This window comes from Aquarana catesbeiana, linkage group LG01 (assembly GCF_042186555.1).
Source record: "Aquarana catesbeiana isolate 2022-GZ linkage group LG01, ASM4218655v1, whole genome shotgun sequence".
In the NCBI taxonomy this organism is placed as follows: domain Eukaryota; kingdom Metazoa; phylum Chordata; class Amphibia; order Anura; family Ranidae; genus Aquarana; species Aquarana catesbeiana.
The window spans coordinates 285,088,292-285,113,203 of NC_133324.1; the positions used below are offsets into that span (position 1 = coordinate 285,088,292).

At 43.1% G+C, this 24,912-nt stretch overlaps 1 protein-coding gene across 4 annotated transcripts in view; it reads left to right on the forward strand.

Moving 5' to 3' along the window:
* CABIN1 (calcineurin binding protein 1) overlaps positions 1 to 24,912 on the forward strand; it is a 372,633-nt gene that overhangs the window by 22,309 nt on the left and 325,412 nt on the right. For all 4 annotated transcript variants that reach the window (XM_073629206.1, XM_073629207.1, XM_073629208.1 and 1 more), the window contains exons 7-11: positions 9,615 to 9,744; positions 14,138 to 14,287; positions 14,380 to 14,666; positions 15,432 to 15,597; positions 21,935 to 22,068. In XM_073629206.1, the coding sequence (XP_073485307.1) occupies positions 9,615 to 9,744; positions 14,138 to 14,287; positions 14,380 to 14,666; positions 15,432 to 15,597; positions 21,935 to 22,068 (867 nt within the window). The remainder of the gene's footprint in view (positions 1 to 9,614; positions 9,745 to 14,137; positions 14,288 to 14,379; positions 14,667 to 15,431; positions 15,598 to 21,934; positions 22,069 to 24,912) is intronic.

Genomic DNA, 24,912 nt, shown 5'->3' on the forward strand with positions numbered 1-24,912 from the left:
AGATGGTACCCGGGCCTCGTGTCCGAAGAAACGAGGTTTTACCTGTAATGCTTCTCTTTTTAGAGAGCTGGACCCCGCATATTAGAAAATTTTTTTCTAGCCTAATTTCTAGCCGGGTGCTTTACGGGCCCAGAACGGCAGGATCCCCCTATTCGTAGGGGGCCCCTCATTCTAGTTTTTTACCGAAGGTGGTTTCTGATTTTCATTTAAACCAAGACATTGTTCTGCCTTCCTTTTTCCCAGATCCCTGTTCTCCGGAAGAGAGATCTCTACATCCGTTGGATGTAGTAAGAGCAGTTAAGGCCTGTCTCGGGGCAACTGCTCAGATCCGCAAGATGGATGTTTTGTTTGTGCTGCCAGAGGGTCCCAATAGAGGACAGGCAGCGTCAAAAGCTACCATTTCTAAATGGATTCGACAATTGATCATTCAAGCTTACGGTTTGAAACAGAAGATTCCTCCGTTTCAGATCAGGGCACATTCCACAAGGGCTATTGGTGCTTCTTGGGCAGTGCATCACCGGGCCTCTATGGCTCAAATCTGCAAGGCCGCAACCTGGTCTTCAGTCCATGCATTCACCAGATTTTATCAGGTGGATGTGAGAAGGCATGAGGATATCGCCTTTGGGCGTAGTGTGCCGCAGGCAGCGGTACAGGGTCCTCAGGTCTGATTGCACCCTACTTGGTCGTGGTTCCCCCCCCCTCAGGTAGCTTTGCTGTGGGACATCCCATCAGTAATTACTGTGGCTCTGTGTCCCGTGATGTTCGAGAAAGAAAATAGGATTTCTTTTCTCGGACATCACGGGACACAGAGCCACAGTAATTACTGATGGGTTATAGGGTATCACTAGGTATTGGACACTGGTCACACCCTAATCAGGAAGTTCAACCCCCTATATAACCCCTCCCCTTCCAGGGATACCTCAGTTTTTACACCAGTGTCTTAGGTGTTGGACGTGTAAAGATGTCCTGTGCTGAAGCTCCAAAAGGAATATTCTAAGATCCTATACTGGGGCAAGCCAGGCGACCGGATCCATTCAAAGTGTCTTTTCATGGCCGAATTGGATGGTACCCGGGCCTCGTGTCCGAAGAAACGAGGTTTTACCTGTAACGCTTCTCTTTTTAGAGAGCTGGACCCGCGGATCAGAAAATGGCTTTAAACTTCCTAATTTCTGGCGAGGTGCTTTACAGGCCCAGAACTGAAGGATCCCCCTACTGATGGGGGCCCCAGTCTCTGACGGTTTTTCCACAAACGGAGCCCACCGTGAGAGGCGAAGGCTGGGTCTGTGTAAACTGAACCCTGCGGCCTGGATAAGGTAAGAGGAGATTCCACAGAATTTTAATTCTAGTGGCTTTTCTCCTTTAAGGTGAATGCATGCTGTGCCTATTGTGACCACCGGGGGCTGCCAAGAGCACAAACCTTTTCATGTTTGATCTGTCTCAGCGTCTGCTGCATTAGCTCTTCCTCCAGCTCCAAAGGTAGATGGTGGGGGGTTTTCTCTGCTGGGATGGTCCCCCCAGGCTAGGGAAAGGCTCAGGTATGCTGTAAGGCGGGTGAGACCGCACTGTCACAGCCGCTGCCGCCGCCGCCACCGAAGCCGCATTGCGATGCAGGGCCCATCACTGCCGGCCTCCTCCTTATTCCCCCAACCCCAGCCTCCCTTCAGGCTTGTCAGAAAGGGTCGGCTCGCGCGGGAAGCGCTCGTTTTTCAAAAACGAGGGGGGGAAGGGGGGGCGGGCCGTCAGCACAGCGTCAGCGTGCCCAGACGCCCACAGTGCCAGAAAGCATGGCCATTTAAAGCACACTGTACAGGTGCTGTGAGCTTTGGAGAGACACAGAGCTGACAGTCGCATGTAAGGTGGGACACAGGCATTCCCCTAGGCTGCATTTACTAAAGAACACCGGACTGGGCATTTGGTAGCAAGGCTTTTAGCCAGACTACATCGCTCAGCAGTCAGTGTTCGCTTTTGATACCTCACACCTTGTTGCTTTGCACTATGGGTAGAAGAGGTTCAAGCACCCCAAGAACCAGAGGCACTAGGGGCTCTCGTTCAGGTTCTGAGGACCCCCTGTCTGCTACACCATCCCCTCCTGAGGGACCAGGGGCAGCTGGACAGGGAGAGCCATTGGGGTTAGGGGCTACATCTGCTGCCGGCACTTCAGCCCCTGTGTACATTACACAAGAAGTTTTTTCCTCAACCATTTCTGGATTAGAGAAAAAGCTAATGGCCGCGATTACATCTTCACGCAGTGAAAGAAAACGCACAAGGCCTTCCTCTGCTTCCCAAGACCCTCAGTCAGAGGAGCTCTGGGATAAAGGAGATGAATTCCTTTCAGAGGATCGGGATGGGACAGATGATTCCTCTTCGGAGGATTCAGGTGGAGAGCGACCCTCTGCGACTTCCCAAGAGGAGAAAGTCTTAGTGCAGATCCTCACTGGTTTGGTCCGCTCCACATTTAAGTTGTCCCTACCTGAAACTACTACAGAAACCTCTTCTGCTTTGGGGTCACTGAAACCTTTCCAAGCAGCACATGCTTTTCCTGTTCATAATTTACTTGAAAAGCTGCTTTATTCTGAGTGGGATCACCCAGATAAGCGATTTCTTCCGCCGAAAAAGTTTTCTACACTTTATCCTATGGAAGAAAAGTTTATTAAGAGGTGGGGAATACCGGCCATTGATGCGGCCATTTCCTCTGTAAATAGTAATCTGACTTGTCCTGTAGACAACGCTCAGATGCTCAAAGATCCTGTGGATAAAAAGATGGACTTCTTATTGAAAGATGTGTTCTCTTTAGCAGGATCAGTGGCCCAACCTGCAGTAGCAGCGATTGGAGTCTGTCAATACTTAAGAGACCATGTTAAACAGGTCATCAAAGTATTACCTGAACAGCAGGCCCAGGGGTTTGCTAACCTTCCTGCGGCTTTATGTTATGCTGTTGATGCCATTAGAGATTCTATCGTGCAAACCTCTCGCCTCTTGCTTGGGTTGGTGCATATACGTAGAATCTTATGGTTGAAAAACTGGTCAGCCGAAGCACCATGTAAGAAGCTACTGGCTGGGTTTCCCTTCCGTGGTGAAAGGTTGTTTGGAGAGGACTTGGATAATTATATCAAGATGATCTCCTGTGGGAAAAGCACTCTCTTACCTGATAAGAAGAAGAGTAAGCGTCCCTCTTTTAAACGGACTCTTTCCCCAGCGCCAGGGGCATCAGCCTCCAGGCAGTCACGAGGGTCTCCTCCGTATGGGGCAAGAAACAAGAGTCAACCCCAGGGACACAAGAAATCCTGGGGGAAAAGGTCTTCTAAGCAAGACACTAAGACCTCTTCATGAAGGGGTGCCCCGCTTGCTCGAGTGGGGGGAAAGACTGCTGCAGCTCTCAGGGCCCTGGCAGAAGGACTTCCAGGACAGATGGGTGACCTCCACGGTAACCTTAGGGTACAGACTGGAGTTCCAAGAATGTCCCTCTCCTCGTTTCCTCAGATCAGGTGTTCCCAGAAAGCCAGAAGAGAAGCAGTCGCTCCTTCTAGCGATAAAGCGACTTTTGTCGCAAGAGGTCATTGTGGGGGTTCCCACAAAGGATCAAGGATTGAGACTTTGTTCCAATCTTTCTATGGTCCGAAAACCAAATGGGGACGACAGACCCATTTTGGATTTGAGAGATCTGAAACGATTCCCAAGGATGCAGTCCTTTCGTTTGGAATCAATTCAGACAGTAATCTCCGTCCTGCAGGGAGGAGAATTTCTGATATCAATAGGCATCAGAGATGCAGGCCTATATGTGCCCAGTTTTCCTGCTTAACTGAAGTGTCTGCAGGCAAAGATCACTGCTCTAAGGGAGCTGATTCTGACAGTCAGGGCCAAGAAGGGTCTTTCTGTCCGCCTTTGTATAAGGCTGCAGGGGAAGATGGTGGCTTCATTCGAAGCAGTTCCCTATGCGCAGTTCCAAGCAGAACTGTTGTAACACAGTATTCTGTTGACCTGGAACAGGAAGGTGCAGGCATTAAACTTTCCAATGCACCTATCGCATGCGATGCGTCAGAGCCTCAGTTGATGGCTCATACCCGAAAACCTACAGAAGGGGAAATCCTTCCTACCAGTTGCCTGGGATCCTCTTGCAGGCAGGACGGATGCGTTGGTGATTCCGTGGCATCGGCTCTCACAGATTTATGCATTCCCTCCCATTCTGCTACTGCCACGGCTCCTTCGCAGACTCAGGCAAGAAGGGAAGTCGGCACTTCTGGTGGCCCCCGTTTGGTCCAGAAGAACCTGATAAGCAGAAATAGCAGGGATGATGGTGGGTTCCCGGTGGACCCTACCGATACACCCAGACCTGTTAGCTCAAGGTCCGGTGTTCCAGCCTGCCTCACAAATGCTAGATTTGACGGGTGGGCTATTGAATCCCACGTTCTGAAAAATCGTGGGCTTTCAGGTCCTGTCATATCTACCTTGATCAAGGCAAGGAAGCCAGCTTCCAGAATGATTTATCATAGTGTCTGGAAAGCTTATGTATCCTGGTGTGAATCCAGGGGTTGGCATCCCAGGAAATATGTCATAGGTAGAATTCTGTATTTTCTACAATTAGGATTAGAGATGAAGCTGGCCTTGAGTACCATCAAGGGCCAGGTGTCGGCCTTATCAGTGTTGTGTCAACGGCCGCTTGCTTCGCATTCTCTGATCCGAAACTTTATACAGGGGGTGATGCGTCTTAATCCTCCGGTTAAGGCGCCCCTAAACCCCTGGGACTTGAACTTGGTTCTATCGGTGTTACAAAAACAACCTTTTGAACCAATACGTCAGATTCCTTTGGTCTTACTGACGAGGAAACTAATTTTCCTGGTAGCTATCTCTTCTGCTAGAAGAGTATCAGAAATAGCAGCTCTTCCCTGTAAAGAGCCTTACTTGATTATACACAAGGATAGAGTGGTACTGCGCCCTCATCCTAGTTTTTTTTACCGAAGGTGGTTTCAGATTTTCATCTAAACCAAGACATTGTGCTACCTTCCTTTTTTCCAGAACCTTGTTCTTCGGAAGAAAGGTCATTACATTCTTTGGATGTAGTAAGAGCAGTCAAGACCTATCTGGAGGCAACTGCTCAGATTCGCAAGACGGATGTCTTGTTCGTGCTGCCGGAGGGTCCCAATAGAGGACAGGCAGCGTCAAAAGCGACCATTTCTAAATGGATTCGACAGTTGATTATTCAAGCTTACGGTTTGAAACGGAAGGTTCCCCCGTTTCAGATCAAGGCACATTCCACAAGGGCTATTGGTGCTTCTTGGGCAGTGCATCACCGGGCCTCTATGGCTCAGATCTGCAAGGCCGCAACCTGGTCTTCAGTTCATACATTCACCAGATTCTATCAGGTGGATGTGAGAAGGCATGAGGATATCGCCTTTGGGCGTAGTGTGCTGCAGACAGCGGTACAAGGTCCTCAGGTCTGATAGCACCCTACTTGGTTGTGATTCCCCCCCTCAGTTGGCATTGCTTTGGGACATCCCATCAGTAATTACTGTGGCTCTGTGTCCCGTGATGTCCGAGAAAAGAAAATAGGATTTTTTATTACAGCTTACCTGTAAAATCCTTTTCTTTCGACGGACATCACGGGACACAGAGGTCCCGCCCCTCTTCTAATACACCTATACTGCTTTGCTACAAAACTGAGGTATCCCTGGAAGGGGAGGGGTTATATAGGGGGTTGAACTTCCTGATTAGGGTGTGACCAGTGTCCAATACCTAGTGATACCCTATAACCCATCAGTAATTACTGTGGCTCTGTGTCCCGTGATGTCCGTCGAAAGAAAAGGATTTTACAGGTAAGCTGTAATAAAAAATCCTATTTTTTTAAAACCGCTTACCTGTAAAATCCTTTTCTTTCGAAGGACATCACGGGACACAGAGGTCCTGCCCCTCTTCTAATACACTATATTGCTTGGCTACAAAACTGAGGTATCCCTGCAAGGGGAGGGATTATATAGGGGGTTGAACTTCCTGATAGGGTGTGCCAGTGTCCAATCACCAGTGATACCCTATATAACCCATCAGTAATTACTGTGGCTCTGTTTCCCATGATGTCCTTCGAAAGAAAAGGATTTTACAGGTAAGCTGTTTTAAAAAATCATATTTTTCAGCTGCAGGGACAGGACGACTGGTTGCAATTGAGGGAAAGATCAATGCGTCCAAGTGCAGGGATATCCTGGACAAAAAACCTTCTCTAGAGTGCTCAGGGCCTCAAACTGGGCCGAAGGTTTACCTTCCAACAAGACAATGACCCTAAGCACACAGCTAAAATAACGAAGGAGTGGCTTCACAACAACTCTGTGACTGTTCATCAATGGCCCAGCCAGAGCCCTGACTTAAATCCAATTGAGTATTTCTGGAGAGACCTAAAAATGGCTGTCCACCAACGTTTACCATCCAACCTGACAGAACTGGAGAGGATCTGCAAGGAGGAATGGCAGAGGATCCCCAAATCTAGGTGTGAAAAACTTGTTGCATCTTTCCCAAAAAGACTCATGGCTGTATTAGATCAAAAGGGTGCTTCTACTAAATACTGAGCAAAGGGTCTGAATACTTAGGACCATGTGATATTTCAGTTTTTATTTTTTAATAAATCTGCCAAAATGTCAACAATTCTGTGTTTTTCTGTCAATATGGGGTGCTGTGTGTACATTAATGAGGAAAAAAATGAACTTAAATGATTTTAGCAAATGGCTGCAATATAACAAAGAGTGAAAAATTTAAGGGGGGTCTGAATACTTTCTGTCCCCATTGTATAATAATTGCAGCACTTCTGTGAACTTGATGATACAATTTCCACCAACTGTAATATAAAAAGTCTACACACCCCTGTTAAAATGTGAGGTTTCTGTGATGTAAAAAAATTAGGCAAAGATAAATAATTTCAGAACTTTTTCCACCTTTGATGTGACCTATAAACTGTACCACTCGGGGTGGTACAGCCCTCTTCAGACCACCCCACAGATTTTCAATTGGATTCAGGTCTGGGCTCTGGCTGGGCATTTACAAAACTTTAATCTTCTTCCTTTGTTGATTTGGATGTCATGCTGAAAGATGAAGTTCCTCTTCATGTTCAGCTTTCTAGCAGAAGCCTGAAGGTTTTGTGCCAATATTGACTGGTATTTGGAACTGTTCATAATTCCCTCTACCTTGACTAAGGCCCCTGTTCCATCTGAAGAAAAACAGCCCCAAAGCATGATGCTACCATCACCATGCTTCACTGGTCGTTTGGTGTTCTTTTTGTGATGTGCAATGTTGTTTTTGCGCCAAACGTATCTTTTTGGAATTATGGCCAAAAAGTTCAACCTTGGTTTTATCAGACCATAACACATTTTCCCACATGCTTTTGGGAGACTCCAGATGTTTTTTTGAAAAAATTTAGCCATGCTTGGATGTTTTTCTTTGTATGAAAAAGCTCCCGTCTTGTCACTCTACCCTATAGCCCAGACATATGAAGAAAAAAAGAGAGGCTCCCTTCATATCACGTAGAGCGTGGTGGCCCCATCCCTATCAATAGGAAAAAAGAAGGTAACCCCCTCAAATGGGACTTTGACAGACCACCCACTCAGAAATAGATAAAATATAATCTTTAATGATATAGAATAAAAGACATATAAAATCTCCATATGACAAAAATGCACAATGTGTATTACATGGAAAATAAAACAAATACTGTACACATGAACGTCATACAACGTGAATGCCCAAATTCCCGACGCGTTTCCGGTATGAAGTGTTCAAATACCTTCCTCAGGGGACGAGGGTTCAAAAAGTTTTTTTACATATATATTGATTCCAGTGTGATGATTCCATGTATAGACAGGCACTGAGAACAGAGAAGTCCGTAATAGTATTACATAGCTCTCAGACTGTAAATATTGGGCAATTCCTGTCAGGGTATGAGGGACAAACAGTCACTGGAGCCTGAAGTATTAGCTGAGTAACCAAGGGATCAATATCCAGATGTCCCACAACGGATATGTCAGGTGTAACAGTCTGGCGTGTAACGTGTGGTGGCTTGATCCGTGCCCCTGAGTGGGTGGTCTGTCAAAGTCCCATTTGAGGGGGTTACCTTCTTTGTTCTAGACATATGAAGAATACGGGAGATTGTTGTCACATGCACCACACAGCCAGTACTTGCTAGATATTCCTGCAGCTCCTTTAATGTTGCTGTAGTCCTCTTGGCAGCCTCCCCGACCAGTTTTCTTCTCGTCTTTTCATCAATTTTGGAGGGACATCCAGTTCTTGGTAATGTCACTGTTGTGCCATATTTTCTCCATTTCATGATGACTGTCTTCACTGTGTTCCATGGTATAGCTAATGCCTTGGAAATTCTCTTGTACCCTTCTCCTGACTGATAAATTTTAACAATGAGATCCCTCTGATGCTTTGTAAGCTCTCTGCAGACCGTGGCTTTTGTGACTAAGAAAATGTCAGGAAAGACCTACTAAAACAACTGAACTTTATTTGGGGTTAACCAGAGGCTCTTTAAATGATGGCAGGTGTGTACTGACTCCTATTTAACATCAATTTAAATGTGATTGCCTAATTCTGAACACAGCTACTTCCCCAGTTATAAGAAGGTGGGAACACTTATGCAACCACATTATTTTATTTTTTTATTTTTACCCCCCCCCACTGAGTTGTACAGTTTATAGGTCGCATTAAAGGTAGAAAAAAGTTCTGAAATGATTTATCTTTGTCGTCTCATTTTTTTTTTACATCACAGAAGCCTGTGTAAACTTTTTATATCCACTGTAGTTGCATGCTGACATTTGGGGTCCATCCTAATGGTAAGCCTCTTTGACCACATTTGGTAAAGGTGGTGGAGACTGGCACCACTGACCAGTCTCACTCATAGTGCTGCATTATTCATTTACTGTGTTAAAGACTGAAGTTGCCTCTACACAGAACACCATTCTCCTTGCATTACACAATTGGTGGAAGTTGTATCCTCAAGTATACAGAAGTGCTGCAGTTATAAATTTACAATAAACCGACTTTATAGTGGTCTTTTCCTAATGCTGCTCATATAATTTATGTTGCATTACTGTTCACATTGATACTATTGGTTTGAACTAGCGCGTTTTAGTTTTGTTAGTTTTTATAATTTGACATTTGTTATGTTCCAGACTTATTTAAAACAGAACTTTACCCATAACAACATGATAAAAAAGAATGTTCTTCAGAAAGGAACGTACATTCCACATTAACAATTATGCTACTAAAATAAGTGTGTGCTTTAAATTGCCTCCAGTATTGTTCCTGTTACTTTTTACTGGAGGCTGCCATTGTGCTGAAGCTCCGAGCCCCTGAGCAGTATACCTTTAGGCTGTCAGCAAATCGGCCTTTACAGTTTACAGGGTGAGACAGTGTATTACCGGATTTTAAATAGTATAGGCACTTATTTTTAATGTTTTATATAGCTATACCTGTACAAGGGCCAGCATGACATGATCTAGCTGGACTTAATTTTCTGACTAACATTCCAATTTAACTGATTTTACAGTTTCATTCTTCAACAAAGTGTGTGTTGGGCAGTACTCTGCATGATAAAAATATACTAAATGTATTGTTTCGCATGAAAATGTTTTCCCCAGACTGTCTGTACTTCATCTGTAAGGCTCTGGAGAGAGACTGTCGCTACAGCAAGGGCCTAGTACTAAAGGAGAAGATTTTTGAGGAGCAGCCATGTCTTAGAAAAGACTCTTTTCGTATGTTTATGAAATGGTAAGCATATCTAACTATTTTAGCCTTTTTTTATGATGGTTCTGGCACTTTCCAATTTCTTATTACTATTAATAAACTACTTAGTGGACTTGAATAGGACTATGAGTGCCCTTTTATTTTGTATAAATGTTAAGGGTTTTGTTTTGTGGTTTTAACAGCTCTCTGATACGCAAATCACTACTGCTTAGGGCATATACTTAAGAGCAAAAATTTAAACCTCCAAATTTTGTCTACATATCTATAGCTCCCAACCATTTTGTATATTTTACTGTATACTAACAGTCTTTGCACAGAACACTAATCACTCCTTAGTTCCAACATTTCTCTGGCTTATACTTCAATTGTACCACATCTACATCTTATTTCAAAAGCTCTTACTTCCCGCAAGACCAACATCCCTTGCACCAGGGGTGGTGTCCAACCTTTTGACTTTCCTGGGCCACATTGGAAGAAGACTAATTGTATTGGGCCACATTTGCTCAGGTGCGGCAGCCCATTCATTTGAATGTGCTGCTGTTTTTGCTTTTCATGCAGGAAAAAGGTTCCTGCACCATTTTTGAACTGCAACGGCCGGAAAATTGCATGGTGCTTTTTCAGTAACGTTTTTCAGTAATGCAAAAAGAAAAACTACAACGAAAAACTAAACAACGACCATCACAAAAAATCGATAGCAGTTGTACATTCCCACAGTACAGTCTTAAAGAGTAGCAACCGCCTTACATTAACGTATAAGTAGGGAAATATCCAACATCAATAATACAGATCAATCAAAAGGAATATACCAATAATGGAGGATCATACTTAGCGCTACTCAGAGCTCTCTACACACATAAGTACAAAGGGGATCAAAAAGGTCATAACAGTTACTAAACAAAAAAACAAAAACAAAGGAGCAGTACCACCGCCGTAGTCAGTGCAAATAAGATATACATTTCAACTAGAGAATGCCTCTCTTCTGTGTGCTTCAGTGACCCACATCCACTAGTTGTACCGCCCAGTCGATCAATGATAAACTTTACCACTATTAGCATTAACGCGTACTGCGATTAAGGATGTGCCATGATGTAACATGGTATGTAGCTATTCGCCAGCACACCAAGGATCATCAATTTCGTCCAAACGGTTTTTATTCAAAGAATGATCACATCACAAAATGGTGCAATGTTTCGGAGCCATGCAGGGCCCCTTCGTCAGGCATGTGTTGATGCCTGAGGAAGGGGCCCTGTGTGGCTCAAACGTTGCACCATTTCTTGATGAGATCGTTCTGTGAATAAAAACCGTTTGGACGAAATTGATGATCTTTGGTGTGCTGGCGAATATTTACATATCGCGTTGGTACCAGTATCCAACTGGCTGTCGCTACAGCACCCAATACCTTCAGAGCTTATTCCTGTATGATGGAAATATGGACTATGATGTAACACGGGGTGCCATTAAGGATGATTGGCAGCCCTGCGCGTCTGTAAAGAGCAGGGTCTTTTGGCTGTGGGTGCAGAAGGAGTTGCGATACCCGCAACCACCAGCAGTAGTGTGAACCTAGCCTAAATTTATGGACAGTTTGTGAAAGTTGTGATTTTTATATGGCTGTGAATATCTGTTATGAACATTCATGGACAGATGTAGAAAATCATTGTTTTACAAACTTTCCTTGAATGGTATTTGCTGTGAGGGGTGGTAGAAGGGAGGTTGTGTGCAGAGGGCTTTGGGGGGAGCAGCTTAGGTCTGGGGGGGCGCAGCCCACCTCAACACAGCATCCTCCCCAGCCCCCCACCTGATACAGCCACATTTACTTGCTTTCCCTGTGCTGCCATGGCTTCTATGCAAATAGGTATACATGGCATCCCCTGCAACCATACATGCTAGCTGCCGTGGCTTCTCAGCTTGCATGCGGTTCTTCCAGACATGCCCTGGGCCACATGCGGGCTGTGGGTTGGACACCCCTGCCCTACACCTAATAGAGACTAACAAATACCTCAAATCATTTGCTGATTGTTCTACTGTATATCCCATGGGCAAGGTGTGGAGTGCCACAAAGCTGCTCTTGGGGATTAGGCACCTTACTAAATACACCCAGCTCTGGTTAAAAAATTCCTTTCCTGAGCTGTTTATACTGGGATTGTTTCCACAATGGAAAAGGACACCTGTTGACACTATCTCTTAAGTTTACAAAGATGGCACCCTTAAAGTGGAACTAAAGGCTGTATTTCAAAAATTGTGAGAAGACAGGTTCCTTATTGCAGCAGAGAAATGCAGTGTCTTCGCTGCAAAAAAATCAACCTACCCGCCTGCTTGCCATCTTCTTTTGAGTGTATACTGAGCTGTGCAAGCACAGCTCCGTTTACATTTTGACACGGATCATTGTGACGTTGTTACTGAACTTGCGGGGAAGGGACCTCAAACCATCGATGGAGGAGCAAGTATTGTAGACTTTAGTTCTGCTCCAAATTGTCCAAATTTCTTCAAATTCCTTATAAACCAGCTGAAATTTGCTTAGTGGAGCTGGGAGGAAAATGTCAACAGCACAGCTGCTGCATCCTGTCAGAATACAAAAGACCAGCAGAAGGATTCATCCTTCAGTGATGTATAGTGTGGATGGAGGTAGATTTTTGGTTTATTCATTCACAGAACTCTGTGAATGAATGACGTGGCCGTGTGGGTGAAGCCACGTACAGCTGCACTGTTTTCAGGATCCCCTGTCCATTGTCACGGAGGGGATCGCAGGGAGATGGGGAGGGTGTTGAAAATGTTACACCCCAAATACAGGTGTAACATGTTCAAAAAGGTGAACTTAGTCTTTAAGTGAGGAATCCCAGTGTCTCAACCAGTTAGTCTGTTGAGAGTTTAAAGTGGTATTAAAGGTTTGGCTTTAAAAAAAAATAATAACAAACATGTTATATTTGCCTGCTTTGTGCAAAGGTTTTGCACAGAGCAACCCCAATCCTTCTCTTCTCGGCTCCTCCGCCTTGACCAGTGCCCCCAATAGCAAGTTGCTTGTAATGGGGGCACTGGTGCCTGCTCACTCACGTTCATAAGACACATAGAACCGCAGCTCGGCTCTATGGCTGTGATTGACAGCAGTGGGTGCCAATGGCTCCCACTGCTGTCTCAGCCTATGAGGAGAGGGAATCCCAGGACAACCGAGGCTCTCGTGCACATCGCTGGATGGAGATGGAGCTCAGGTGAGTTAAGGGGGGGGGGGGTTGTGGGGGGAGCAGCACACAGAAGGTTTTTTACCTTCATGCATATAATGCATGAAGGTAAAAAACCTTCAGCCTTTACAACCACTTTAATTCTCTAAATGTACATATTTTCTGATGCAGTATTCTGCATTTTGCCTGCAACGTAAAATATTGTCTATCAATATAATGTTGGAATGATGCCTCAGATATTTGATGGGAGATGCTTGTTATTTCTTCTTTATATTTCTTCCTTGTTTCCTTTTTGTTTAATTGGTGGTGTTTGGACAGTATATTACATTCTTCTCAATATTTTATATCTACTACATGATATCTAGCCTTTGGAAGCATATTGTTTCCATTCACTGCTGTAACTTGGATATGTGTACTGTCTGTGCTAAGCTGCACACATTCACTATAATTCCATGTATTCTGAATGGTACAGATGGACAGTATTAATAACTTTAAAGTGGTTGTTACCACAAACCTGTAAATCACTACCAGCCCCTCTATTATAGCTAGGCATACTACACTGTATAAATGTTTTATTAAAATGAAGCATGTAAATACCTTTTTTAGAGCTATCTTCAGGTCGGTCATGTGACTCGTGGCCGCTCTACACCTTCGATCCAGGGCTACTGCGGGAGGGACCAAGATCTCCCTCTGTTGTCAGCCAGGGAGGTCACATGGCTACTCAGCCCCTCCCTGTAGCCCTGGATCTAAGGTGTAGAGTAGCCGGGAGTCACATGACCGGCCTGAAGATAGCTCTAAAAAGGTATTTACATGCCTCGTTTTAATAAAAAACTTATACAGTGTGGTATGCCAGGCTATAATAGAGGGGCTGGCAGTGACCATTTCTAATATTTTAATTCTACTAATAGCGGCGGAGGGGAGGGCAGAGACACAGACACGGAGTTGACAGGCAGGGAGGAGGGGGAGAGCAGAGCTGCGGATGACGAAGGGATGTAAACTGACCAAGGTAGTCAGGGCTCAGCAGCCTTGATTATCGTGGTCGGCTCACAGAGGTGGACACAGGAAGTGGCAGGATCAGCCAGGTTTTTTACAGTTTAGAGAGGGGCTAGTTACACAGCACAAGCACTGTGATGTTTAACCTGCTATAAGGGAACAGGATCCATTTTTTTTTATAGGTTAACAAACACTTTAAGTTGTCAGGAGCGTCTGAGTCATAAAATTTTTTTTTTGTATTTACTGTGCAGCGACATTTCTATTCATGACGTGGATGTCGGTGAGGAAGAGGCAAATAAAATTGTGGAGGAAGCATTAGAATTGCGCAGAAAGAGGCAGGCTTTAAATGTGAAGAAGCAGGAGCCTGATTTAAAGCTGGTTCAGCCAATCCCATTTTTTACGTAAGTCTTATTAATTTAACAGAGGTGTTTGTATAAAGGAGAATTTGTAACAAGATTGTCAATTGGGATAATATCTACTTTTTTGTTTGTAGTTGGAAGTGTCTTGGTGAAAGTCTTCTGGCCATGTATCGTCACCTCACAACCTGTGAACCCCCTCGTCCTAGTTTGGGAAAAAGGATAGACTTTTCAGACTACAAAGATGCATCACAACCTCTTCCTGTTCCCAAGACCTCCTCTCCAATAAGCATATCTACAGATGCACCCAGCATCTCGACTCCCAAAACACCAGTTGTCCCAGCACCAGAGCCAGTTTATGCAGTTTCCTCTGTCACTCCTTCTCTATCTTCTCAGAATATCAATGATTTGTCCACTGCACAAGGTAACCAATATTATGTTTTATTTCAAATGTACCAGTGGATCTCACAGAGGTACAGAAGGACACATTAAATGTGTAGTCCTTATAGGAACACATACACTACCTACATTATATAAAAATAAATAGCAGAAAATAAAGGCTCTGCTCACAAGATCTTGCAATCTAGTTCATATTTTTGTGTTTGGGGAAAAATGAAGATCAGTCTTTCTGAAATATTCTGGCCTAGTTTTTCCATAAAATTGTGCTGTAGTCAGACTTCCTCTAGAATGGAATGGCTGAAAATTTAATGCAACAGATTGAGCTCAAGTATTCTGCAAATAATATATTTGATATATATATCTGGTAAGGGAATTAAGTAGGTATATATTTGATAAAATTAAACAGCAGCTCCAGCGACAACTGGTAATGGTCACCTAGTAATGATATCTAGGATACTATGCAGACGTACTAGTCTTTGTCTTCTCAGTTCACCTTAATCTGGTTTTATAAAGCTCCAGTGTAGCCAGATTTAGCATGCTTTTCATTGGGCTTTTGGGTAGTGAGGTATCATCCGATGGGTGGAACCTCGATGAACAGCAGTAACTATTACTAAACTTCTTTTGCAAGGTGCTTGTGTTTTCGTTTATTTTGTCTAGTAACGGGGGTTGCTTTTGTAAAATATTGAATTTTATTAAAGAACCTGTATTGGAGATTTTTGTAGGATCTCTATCAATGTGTTAAGCTACTTAAGTTTCCAAAGTAACATTTTTTATGTTTGCATTAAATTAGATCAATTGGCAAGTGACAAGAGCAAGAAAGGTGTGAAGAGGAAGAGGGTGTCTGAGGATGCCGGGGAAACTGCTAAAAGACGCTCTGCCCGGGTCCGTAACACTAAATGCAAAAAGGAGGAGAGAATCGATTTTCAAGAATTGTTAATAAAATTCTTGCCTTCCAGGTATAATTGTAGTGTGAATTATATAGTGTACTTGCCTCAAATAACTAATGCATTCAACATAAACGTTCATTTAAATGTATTCATAGCAGTGATTGTAAAGGCTAAACATTTTTTACCTTAATGCATTCCCTGTATTAAAGTAAAAAAAAAAATGTCCCAGTCTCACTCGATCCAGTGCTGTGCCGGTCTGTAGCGGGCTGTAGCACTTCCTCTCTCCCTGCATTCACAGATCAGGTCAGTCAAATCCTGCGAGTTGTGGTGGGACCGAGCCATGCCGTGTGTTTCCATAGACACACACAGCCCGGCTCGGCCATGAGTGATGCAGGGAGAAGAGGAGGAGCAAGAGTGCCGGCAGGGGACCCCAGAAGAGGAGGTTTGGGGCAACTCTGTGCAAAACCATTGCACAGAGCAAGTACAGCATGCTTGTTATTAAAAAACAAAAAAACAAAAACCTCCTCAATTTACTTTGTGAGCACCAAATACATTTGCAAACCCTGTTATTTCCTTGTAAAAATTGTAGTGACATCATCACTGTGCTGTGTATAGCCTGAGCAGAGCTGTGGGAGGGACCCACCTACTATAGGCTGCCTGCTAGAAAACTAGAGGAAGGGGAGGAAGCAAGACCAGCCATTCTGCAAACAGAGGGCAGCATTGACTGATCTTTATTACAGTAAACACCTGCACAGAGGCAAATAATCTACAGATCTGGTAGAAATACACAAAGATTCAAGTAATAATATACATGCTATTCATATTTAGTCAATGTTTGATTATTCTGGAGTTAAACTTTAAACCCTTGTCTACCAAGGTCTGTTTATAAACATCCTGGTATTCAAGGGGTTAAAGCAAGCGTATGGCTGCATTTTTTTGTGCGTCCATTTGGGACTGTGCAGACATGAATCTGTGTTTCCCTATTGCCCTGTTAGCAATGATTTCTAGAAGTCACATGTAACAAGTCTCTCGTTTTTGACTGTCTCTTGAAGCATGTCCCCAGTCTCCTGTAGCATGTTCACAGCCACTGAAAGTTTCCTGCAGTATATCCAGTCTCTGACCAGCTCTTGTGTCATGTCCACAGTCTCTGACCATATCCTTTTGTCTGCAGCCTCTGGCCATCTCTTGAATCATGTCTGCAGTCTCTGACTATCTCTTGCATCATGTTTACAGTCTCTGATCATCTCTTGCATCATGTATGCAGTCTCTGACCATCTCTTGTATCATTTCTGCAGTCTCTGACCACCTCTTGTGTCATGTTTTAGGGGAACCCCACACCAAAATAATAATAGAAAAAAAAATGTCATGGGGTCCCCCCCAAAATCCATACCAGACCCTTATCCGGGCATGCAGCCGGGCAGGTCAGGAGAAAAACCAAGAAAAATGGCTATGATATTGTGTGTTTGCACTAAAATAATTTTGGTGTCTTTTTTTATACTCTTTATAGTTAATATACGTCTTATGCCACGTACACGTGGTCGGACTTCTCGTCGGAAAAAGATATGACGGCTTTTCCGACGGGATTCCGCTCAAGTTTGCCTTGCATACACACGGTCACGCAAAAGTTCGCTGAACTTACGACCGTCAAGAACGAAGTGACGTACAACACTGCGACGACCCGAGAAAATTAAGTTCAATGCTTCTGAGCATGCGTCAAATTGTTTTCGAGCAAGCATAGGAAGACAATCACATTTTCAGATAGGAACTTTTTCCGCCCGAAAAATTAAGAACATGCTCTCAATTTTTTGCTGGCTGGAATTCGGCCAGCAAAAGTCGGATGGAGCATACACACGGTCACATTTTCCGACGAAAAAATCTCATCGGTCTTTTGCGGGCTGAAATTTTGATCGTGTGTATGCGGCATTTTTCAAACCTAGTCCAAACATCCTCAAAGCTTGGTAGGGCATCCTGCAACTAGTGTTTCCTGAGGAACCAGTGCTTGCTGTAAAATACTTCTTTAGCTCACAGTACTTAAAGGTTTTTGTTTTTTTAACTTTTGCCTACAAACGTAACCTTTATATCTTGACCATTCTTGAACATCTCCTATGTTAAGTTCCTTCCTCCCTGCTACCCATCTGTGCCTCTCAACCGTCCCCCTCCTCCTTTATTGCAAGCAATTACTAGAGATTGCTGTGTATTAAATAGCAGGAATAGCTATGAAAAAGCAAATGGTCTGCAAGGGTCATTTAGTGACACAGTGTAACAATGTATTGTTACACTATAGTTACTATTTCTATCATATATAGATCAAAGGTATGATATTCGATCTGCATTCATCGTCAATTAAAAAAAAACCTTACAAGTTAAAAAAATATGTAATTAAACCAAATCGCGCATAATGAACTCCTTATTCCCCTTCTCCGCTTTGGCTATTATTTCTCTGCTGATTTTTATTTCAAATTTTTATAGCATATTTATTTTTTTTTCATTATGTTTGTTAATTTCTTCGTTTTGCATCAAATAATGTGCAAAGTAAAAAAAAAAAAAAAAAAAAAAAATATATATATATATATTTGTCAGCACTTCCGGACCGCCCAACGTGTATATACGTCGCTACTTTGACGTTATATACCGTTGTTATGGCAGCAGCTATCTACAATAACCCCGGTATATTTTTCCTGTTTCACATAAAAGTGGTCCCAGTGGCGGATTCACTACAGGGTCACTTTTATGGGCGGCGGGAAAGGTGCCCCCTCTCCTCCCACCACTTCCTGGTCATTTATGCTGCTTACCAGAGAGATCAGCGGCGGGGGGAAACGATCCAATCCGGTATACTGATGGGCAAGAAATCGAGTTAGGGCAAGATGGCCCCCACTCGACTCTATGCCCTTGGAGGACCGGACCTGTCACTTCCGACCTCCGGCCTTAAAGGGTCCATTTTGTTTTATGTATAAAAACAAAATTACATTATTTTTTTTTATTTTTATTTTTATTGCTTTTAAGTGTAAATGTGAGATCTGAGGTCTTTTTGACCCCAGATTTCACATTAAAGAGGCCCTCTCCTGCTTATTTCTATTACAAGGAATGTTTATATTCCTTGTATTAGGAATAAAAAAGTGATCAAAATAATTTTTTTTAAAGGGACAGTGTAAAAATAAAAAGTAAAATAAAAGAATTTAAAGCGCCATGTCACGAGCTTTCGCGCAGAAGCGAACGTATACCCAAGTCACACCCACGTATCTAAACGGTGTTCAAACCACACATGTGAGGTATTGCCCCAATTGTTAGAGCAAGAGCAATCATTCTAGCACTAGATCTTCTCTAACTCTAAACAGGTAACCTGTAAGAAAAATTTAAGGCATCACCTATGGAGATTTTGTCGCCATTCCACGCGCGCGCGCAATTTTAAAGCATGACATGTTTGGTATCAATTTACTCAGTGTAACATAATCTTTCACATTAACCACTTCCATACAGGGCATTTTCACCCCCTTCCTGCCCAAGCCAATTTTCAGCTTTCAGCGCTGTCGCACATACAACTCTGTACCAAAATGAAATTTTTATCATTTTTTTCTCCACTAATAGAGCTTTCTTTTGGTGGTATTTGATCACCCTTGCGGTTTTTATTTCTTGCGCTATAAACAAAACAAGAGTGACAAGTTTGAAAAAAACACAATATTTTTTACTTGCTATAATAAATATCCACATTTTTTTTTTTTAAACAAATTTTTTCCTCAGTTTAGGATGATACGTATTCTTCTACATATTTTTGGTAAAAAATATCGCAATAAGCGTATATTTATTGGTTTGCGCAAAAGTTATAGTGTCTACAAAATAAGGGGATAGATTTATAGCATTTTTATTATTTTTTTTTTTCTACTAGTAATGGCGACGATCTGCGATTTTTATCGTGACTGCGATATTGCGGCTGACATATCGGACACTTTTGACACATTTTTGGGACCATTCACATTTATACAGCGACCCGTGCTATAAGAATGCATTGATTACTGTATAAATGTGACTGGCAATGAAGGGGTTAACCAGAAGGGGGTGCTGTAGGTGTTAATTATGTTCCTAGGGAGTGATTCTAACTGTGGGGGGAGGGGACACACAAGGGAAGGAGACCAATCGGTGTTCCTCTGTACAAGGAACATACCATCAGTCTCCTCCCATCTGACAGGACGTGGATCCGTGTGTTTAAATACACAGATCCACGGTCCTGCTTGGTTACCGGGCAATTGCGGGTGCCTGGCGGACATCGGGGTCACCGGGCATGAGCACCGGGACCCGAGTGACGCGGCAGGTGCGCGTGCCCCCTGGAGGGCCTGGACCGTCATATGACGGCGGCCCAGGATAACAGCTGCACCGTCCCGCCGACATATGACGGTGGGCGGGCAGCAAGTGGTTAAACAAAAAAATTGGGCTAACTACTGTTTTCTTATTTTATTATTCAAAAAAGTGTATTTTTTTTCCAAAAAATTGCGTTTGTAAGACCGCTGCGCAAATATGGTGTGACTTTCATTTTATTCTATAAATATATATATAAAATGTTTGGGGGTTCTAAGTATTTTTCTAGCAAAAAATACTGATTTTAACTTATAAACAACAAATGTCAGAAATAGGCTTGGTCCTTAAGTGGTTAAATAAGTTTGACATACTTTGCACCAGAAACATAATTTTAGCATCATTTTTAATGGGATGAATAGGAAAAAAAAAGTTTTAATCTTTTTGTCTATAGATTCCATAGAAAATGAAATAATTTTTACAAGACAATATTGCCAAAAAAAATATATTTTCCCCCGCCAATAATGTATCTATGTATTTTGTTATATTACAGTGGAAGTCCATGCAAAAACTAAAATCCCTGCATCTATAGCCACCAACATTCTAACATAAACCCATCTAGCCCTGAAAAGAAAAAATGAGTATACATACCTTTTCTGCAGGCGATCCGACCCGATCTCCAGCGGCGGAAGCTCTGCTGAGTACATGTCCGACGACGACTGTGAAATGAATGGGAAGTGACGTCACCCATAGTTACTATGGGGTTTCCGTTGACAGCTCAGCGTGGGATCAGAGCTTCCACCGCTGAAGATCGGGTCGGATCGCCTCCAGAAAAGGCATGTATACAGATTTTTTCTTTTCATGGCTAGATAGGTTAGGGTTATAATGTTGGTGGCTATAGATGTAGGGATTTTAGTTTTTGCATGGACTTCCACTTTAAGTAATGACAACGTTGATGCCAATGCCAAGTGAACAGGCCTATAGTGGAAATGTAAAAATGTATCTGATCCTTAAAGCAGAGTTCCTCCCATTTTCTGCACTTTCTCTGTAATGCATCCCTTTAGCTCATCCTTTTCACAATGTCATTTTTAATTTTTTTTTCCTGTTTGGAAATACCTTTTTTTCTGTTATTTCTTCTTTACTTCCGCCCGTCCCGCCTAGGCAATTACGTCACTAGGCAATTTGCAAGGGTTCCCGGGATAGCGGCGGCATGTATCCCAGGAATCCTTGCGAATCGCCTACTGCCGAAATCTCGCACTATTGGAAGAAGGAGAGCCGCGCAGCGGCATTACTGCGCATGCGCGAGATTGGGAGGTGCATGCCTGGTATCCATCTGCACAGGAAATGAACACAGGAGGGCTTCAGATGCCCACAGCTAAAATGGAACCTGCCTGCTTCCGAGATCTCTGAGTAACAAACTATTTCTAAAGAAAGTAAACGCCCATAAAATATGACATGTTAGTAATGTTCATGTACAATTTTGGACAATTACAGAGCAGTGTTTAAAGAAAAAAATATTTGGGGGACTGGAACCCTGCTCTAAGCAGTATAAAGGTATGAGAGCTGAAGTGGTTAATAGTTAAAAGATCGATGTCTGCAGTATTCTGAGTTTTATATTATTTTAAGGAAGATCCCCATTTGCTTGTGTTCCATCTGCCAGCAGTGAGTATGCAGTTACAACAATGACAAATTATAGATTATGGTATCTCCAAGACTCCTCCTGCTTTCCATGGGCCTTGGTTGTTCATAACTAATGAGCACATGTGTCTGCTATATATTGGTCTATAAACTTTCACAGAGCAGTGAGTTATTATTTAAAGTGACTTCATAACATTAGGACATCTTTTGCTTGCTGCCTGAAGACATGACATGAGACAGATCATATCCAGATTTCTCCCTAAAAATACAAGAGGTCTCTGATATGATATGCTGGTTTCATAGCATGTGTGCGCTAGATAAGATGCCGTTGTTAATGCACATATAACATCAGGTTTGTCTTTGAGTAAATACAGGTGCAAATTTCTTTCAAGGTGTTCACTTTCCCAATAATAATAGCTTTGATTTCAGTTTGGTTAGTCTTGCTGACCTTGTATATTTTATTATTCTGTGTTTCCTCTAGGCTTCGCAAATCTGACTCAGAGGAAGAAGAAGATTTTATCAGCAACTATGAGATACAATCAGGCATAAAACGGAACAAATTCCAAGCTGGTGATCATGTGATGTCAAGTGATTCCACTACATTTATGGAGTCAGGTCTGAGGCAAATTGCATTGCTGTAATATTAAGGCCTCATGCACACAGGACGTTTTTACAGCTGCTGTTAGGGGCATCTGACGGTTTTTTTTTACTGCCTCTAAACGCCCCTTCATATTAGCCTATGTGTCCATGCACACACAAACATTCAGAGGTGTTTGAAGGCATAAGCTTTTAGGGGCAGTAGATAAAAGCAACAGCCTGTGCGATCAGGAGCAGAGGCTGTTGAGCTGTAAAAACGCAAAATGCAAAAAAACTCGGCTAAACGCTGTAACAAGGGTTTAGCGTTTTTAGGCATTTTTACATTATAGGGAGTGTTTTTAGTGAGAAAACTCCCATAAAGGCTATTCAAAAACACGGCTAACAGCATGTTTTTAACGTTTTTTCCTGGCTGGCAGCAGCGCTGGCATTTTTTAAACGTCCTATGTGCATGAGGCCTTAGGCTTGTGTACATGGGCTTTTGCTCAAGTCAGAATTGATTTTCTGTTAATAGTAATTCAAGTAATTGTATACCCAGTGAAGTGAATAGCCTCAGGTTATACACAGAGATTAAACAAATCCTCTTACATACGTTTTACTTGTTTCTCTGCAGTCTTCTATACCTCCCTTCAAAAGTACAGAATTGTGATAAAATCCTTCATCTGTCAGGAGCACAGAGGTTGGGGCAAAGTGCTGCAGTTAGAGCTCTTGTACATTGTGTGAGAGCTGATTGGAGGAAAGGGACACACCCCCTTCACACACAGTGGAGGAACAAAGGAAGGATATAGAGCTGTCCTGAATAGACAAGCTGTGTGCTGAGCTCCCTCATCACAAATTTATCTCAGGTGTCAGGAAAACTTCTTATACGTGACAATTGCTGATAACAGAGGAATGAAGCACCAGAGAGAAATGACACCTAGAGCTTTAGAGAGAGACAAGTAAAGACTGCAGATATACAGTATGTGTTTGGTTCAGATTTCATGACTGATGTTTACAACCACTTTAATGAATTCTCTGCATCAATATAAAAAAGTACAGCTTTCCCTGGCCCCCCTTTATACTTATAAATACCGCTCTATGGTCTTGGCTACCGTGCTGCAGCTCAGTTTCAGGGTCTTAGTAATCTTCTAGCCTTGGCAATCTTTATGTTGAGCAAAAATTTTTTTTTTCCGATCCTCAGACAGTTCTTTGCCATGAGGTGCCATGTTGAACTTCCAGTGACCATTATGAGACAGTGAGAGCAATAACAGCAAATTATTCACACCTGAGACCTTGTAACACTAAAGCCGCGTACACACGGCTGGAATTCCTGACAGAAAAAGCCAGATGGGAGCTTTTGGTCGGATATTCCGACTGCGTGTATGCCTCATTGGACTTTTTCTGTCGGCATTTCCGACAGACTTAGATAGAGAACATGCTTTAAATCTTCCGTTGGAGCTTGTCCCGTTGGCAAGTCCGACCGTGTGTACGCCTCATAACGAGTCACATGACACCCGGAGGGAAAATGGCTAATTGGGCCCAATTTGGACACTTAGGAGTGTACTCACTTTTGTCGCTAGTGGTTTAGACATTAACTACTTGCCACCCGGCCACCTTCAAATGACAGCGAGATGGTGCGGCTCTCGTTCTGGGACACCGTCATATGACGGCGTCCCAGAACAGCCACTCGTCTGCTAGAACACGGCGCGACCCCGATCTCAGTAAAGAGCCGCGTCCGTGGCTCTTTAACTATGTGATCAGTTGTGTACAATCACTGCCGGTCACATGTAAACACGGAGATGCCGGTAATTGGTGCTTCTCGTCTCACACTGACAGTGTGTGTGGCGAGGAGAGCTGATCAGCGGCATCTCCTCACAGGGAACAACAAAACATGTAATCAGGGCACTGATCATCAGTGCCCTGATTACAATATAGCGCCACTATGTCACCAATCAGTGCCAGCAATTAGTGCCCACCATTGCCAGTAATCAGCGCCCACAAGTGCCACCAATTAGTGCTCATTAGTGATGCCAGTCAGTGCTGGCTATCAGTGCCGCCTATCAATGCCCATCACTGCTGTCCATCAGTGCCGCCTATCTGTGCCACTCATCAGTGCCCATCAGTGCCACCTATCAGTGCCCAGAACTGCGGCATATTAGTGCCTCCTCATCAGTGCCATCTAATCAGTACCCATAAGTGCCGCCTCATCAGAGCCCATATGTGCCACCTCATCAATGCCCATCAGTTCAGCCTATTGGTGCCCATCAGTGCTGCCTCATCAGCGCACATCAGTGAAGGAGAAAAATTACTTATTTACAAAATTTACTGAGAGAAACTAAGTACAAAATATATTTTTTCAAAATTTTTGGTTATTATTTTTACTAAAAACAAAACAAAAAACCCAGCAGTAATTAAATACCATCAAAAGAAAGCTCTATTTGTGTGGAAAAAAAAAGTCATGTGGGTACAGTGTAGCATGACCGCGCAATTGTCATTCAAAGTGCGACAGCGCTAAAAGCTGAAAAATGGTCTGGGCAGGAAGGGGGGGTGTAAGTGCCCTGTAGGGAAGTCGTTAATGGCTGTGCTGAGTTATTTTGAGGGGACAGCAAATTTACACTGTTATACAAGCTGTACACTCACTACTTTACATTGCAGCAAAGTGTCACTATTTTAGTCTTTTATTTTTACTCCCCCCCCCCCCCCCCCCCCAAAGATTTCAGTTTGTTTTTTAATTGAGTTGTACAGTTTATAGGTCACAATAAAGGTTGAAAAATGTTCTGACAGTATTTATCATTATCTCATTTTTTTACATCACAGAAACCTGACATTTTAACAGGGGTGTGTAGACTTTTTATATCCATTGGATCTAATTATTTTTATTGATAA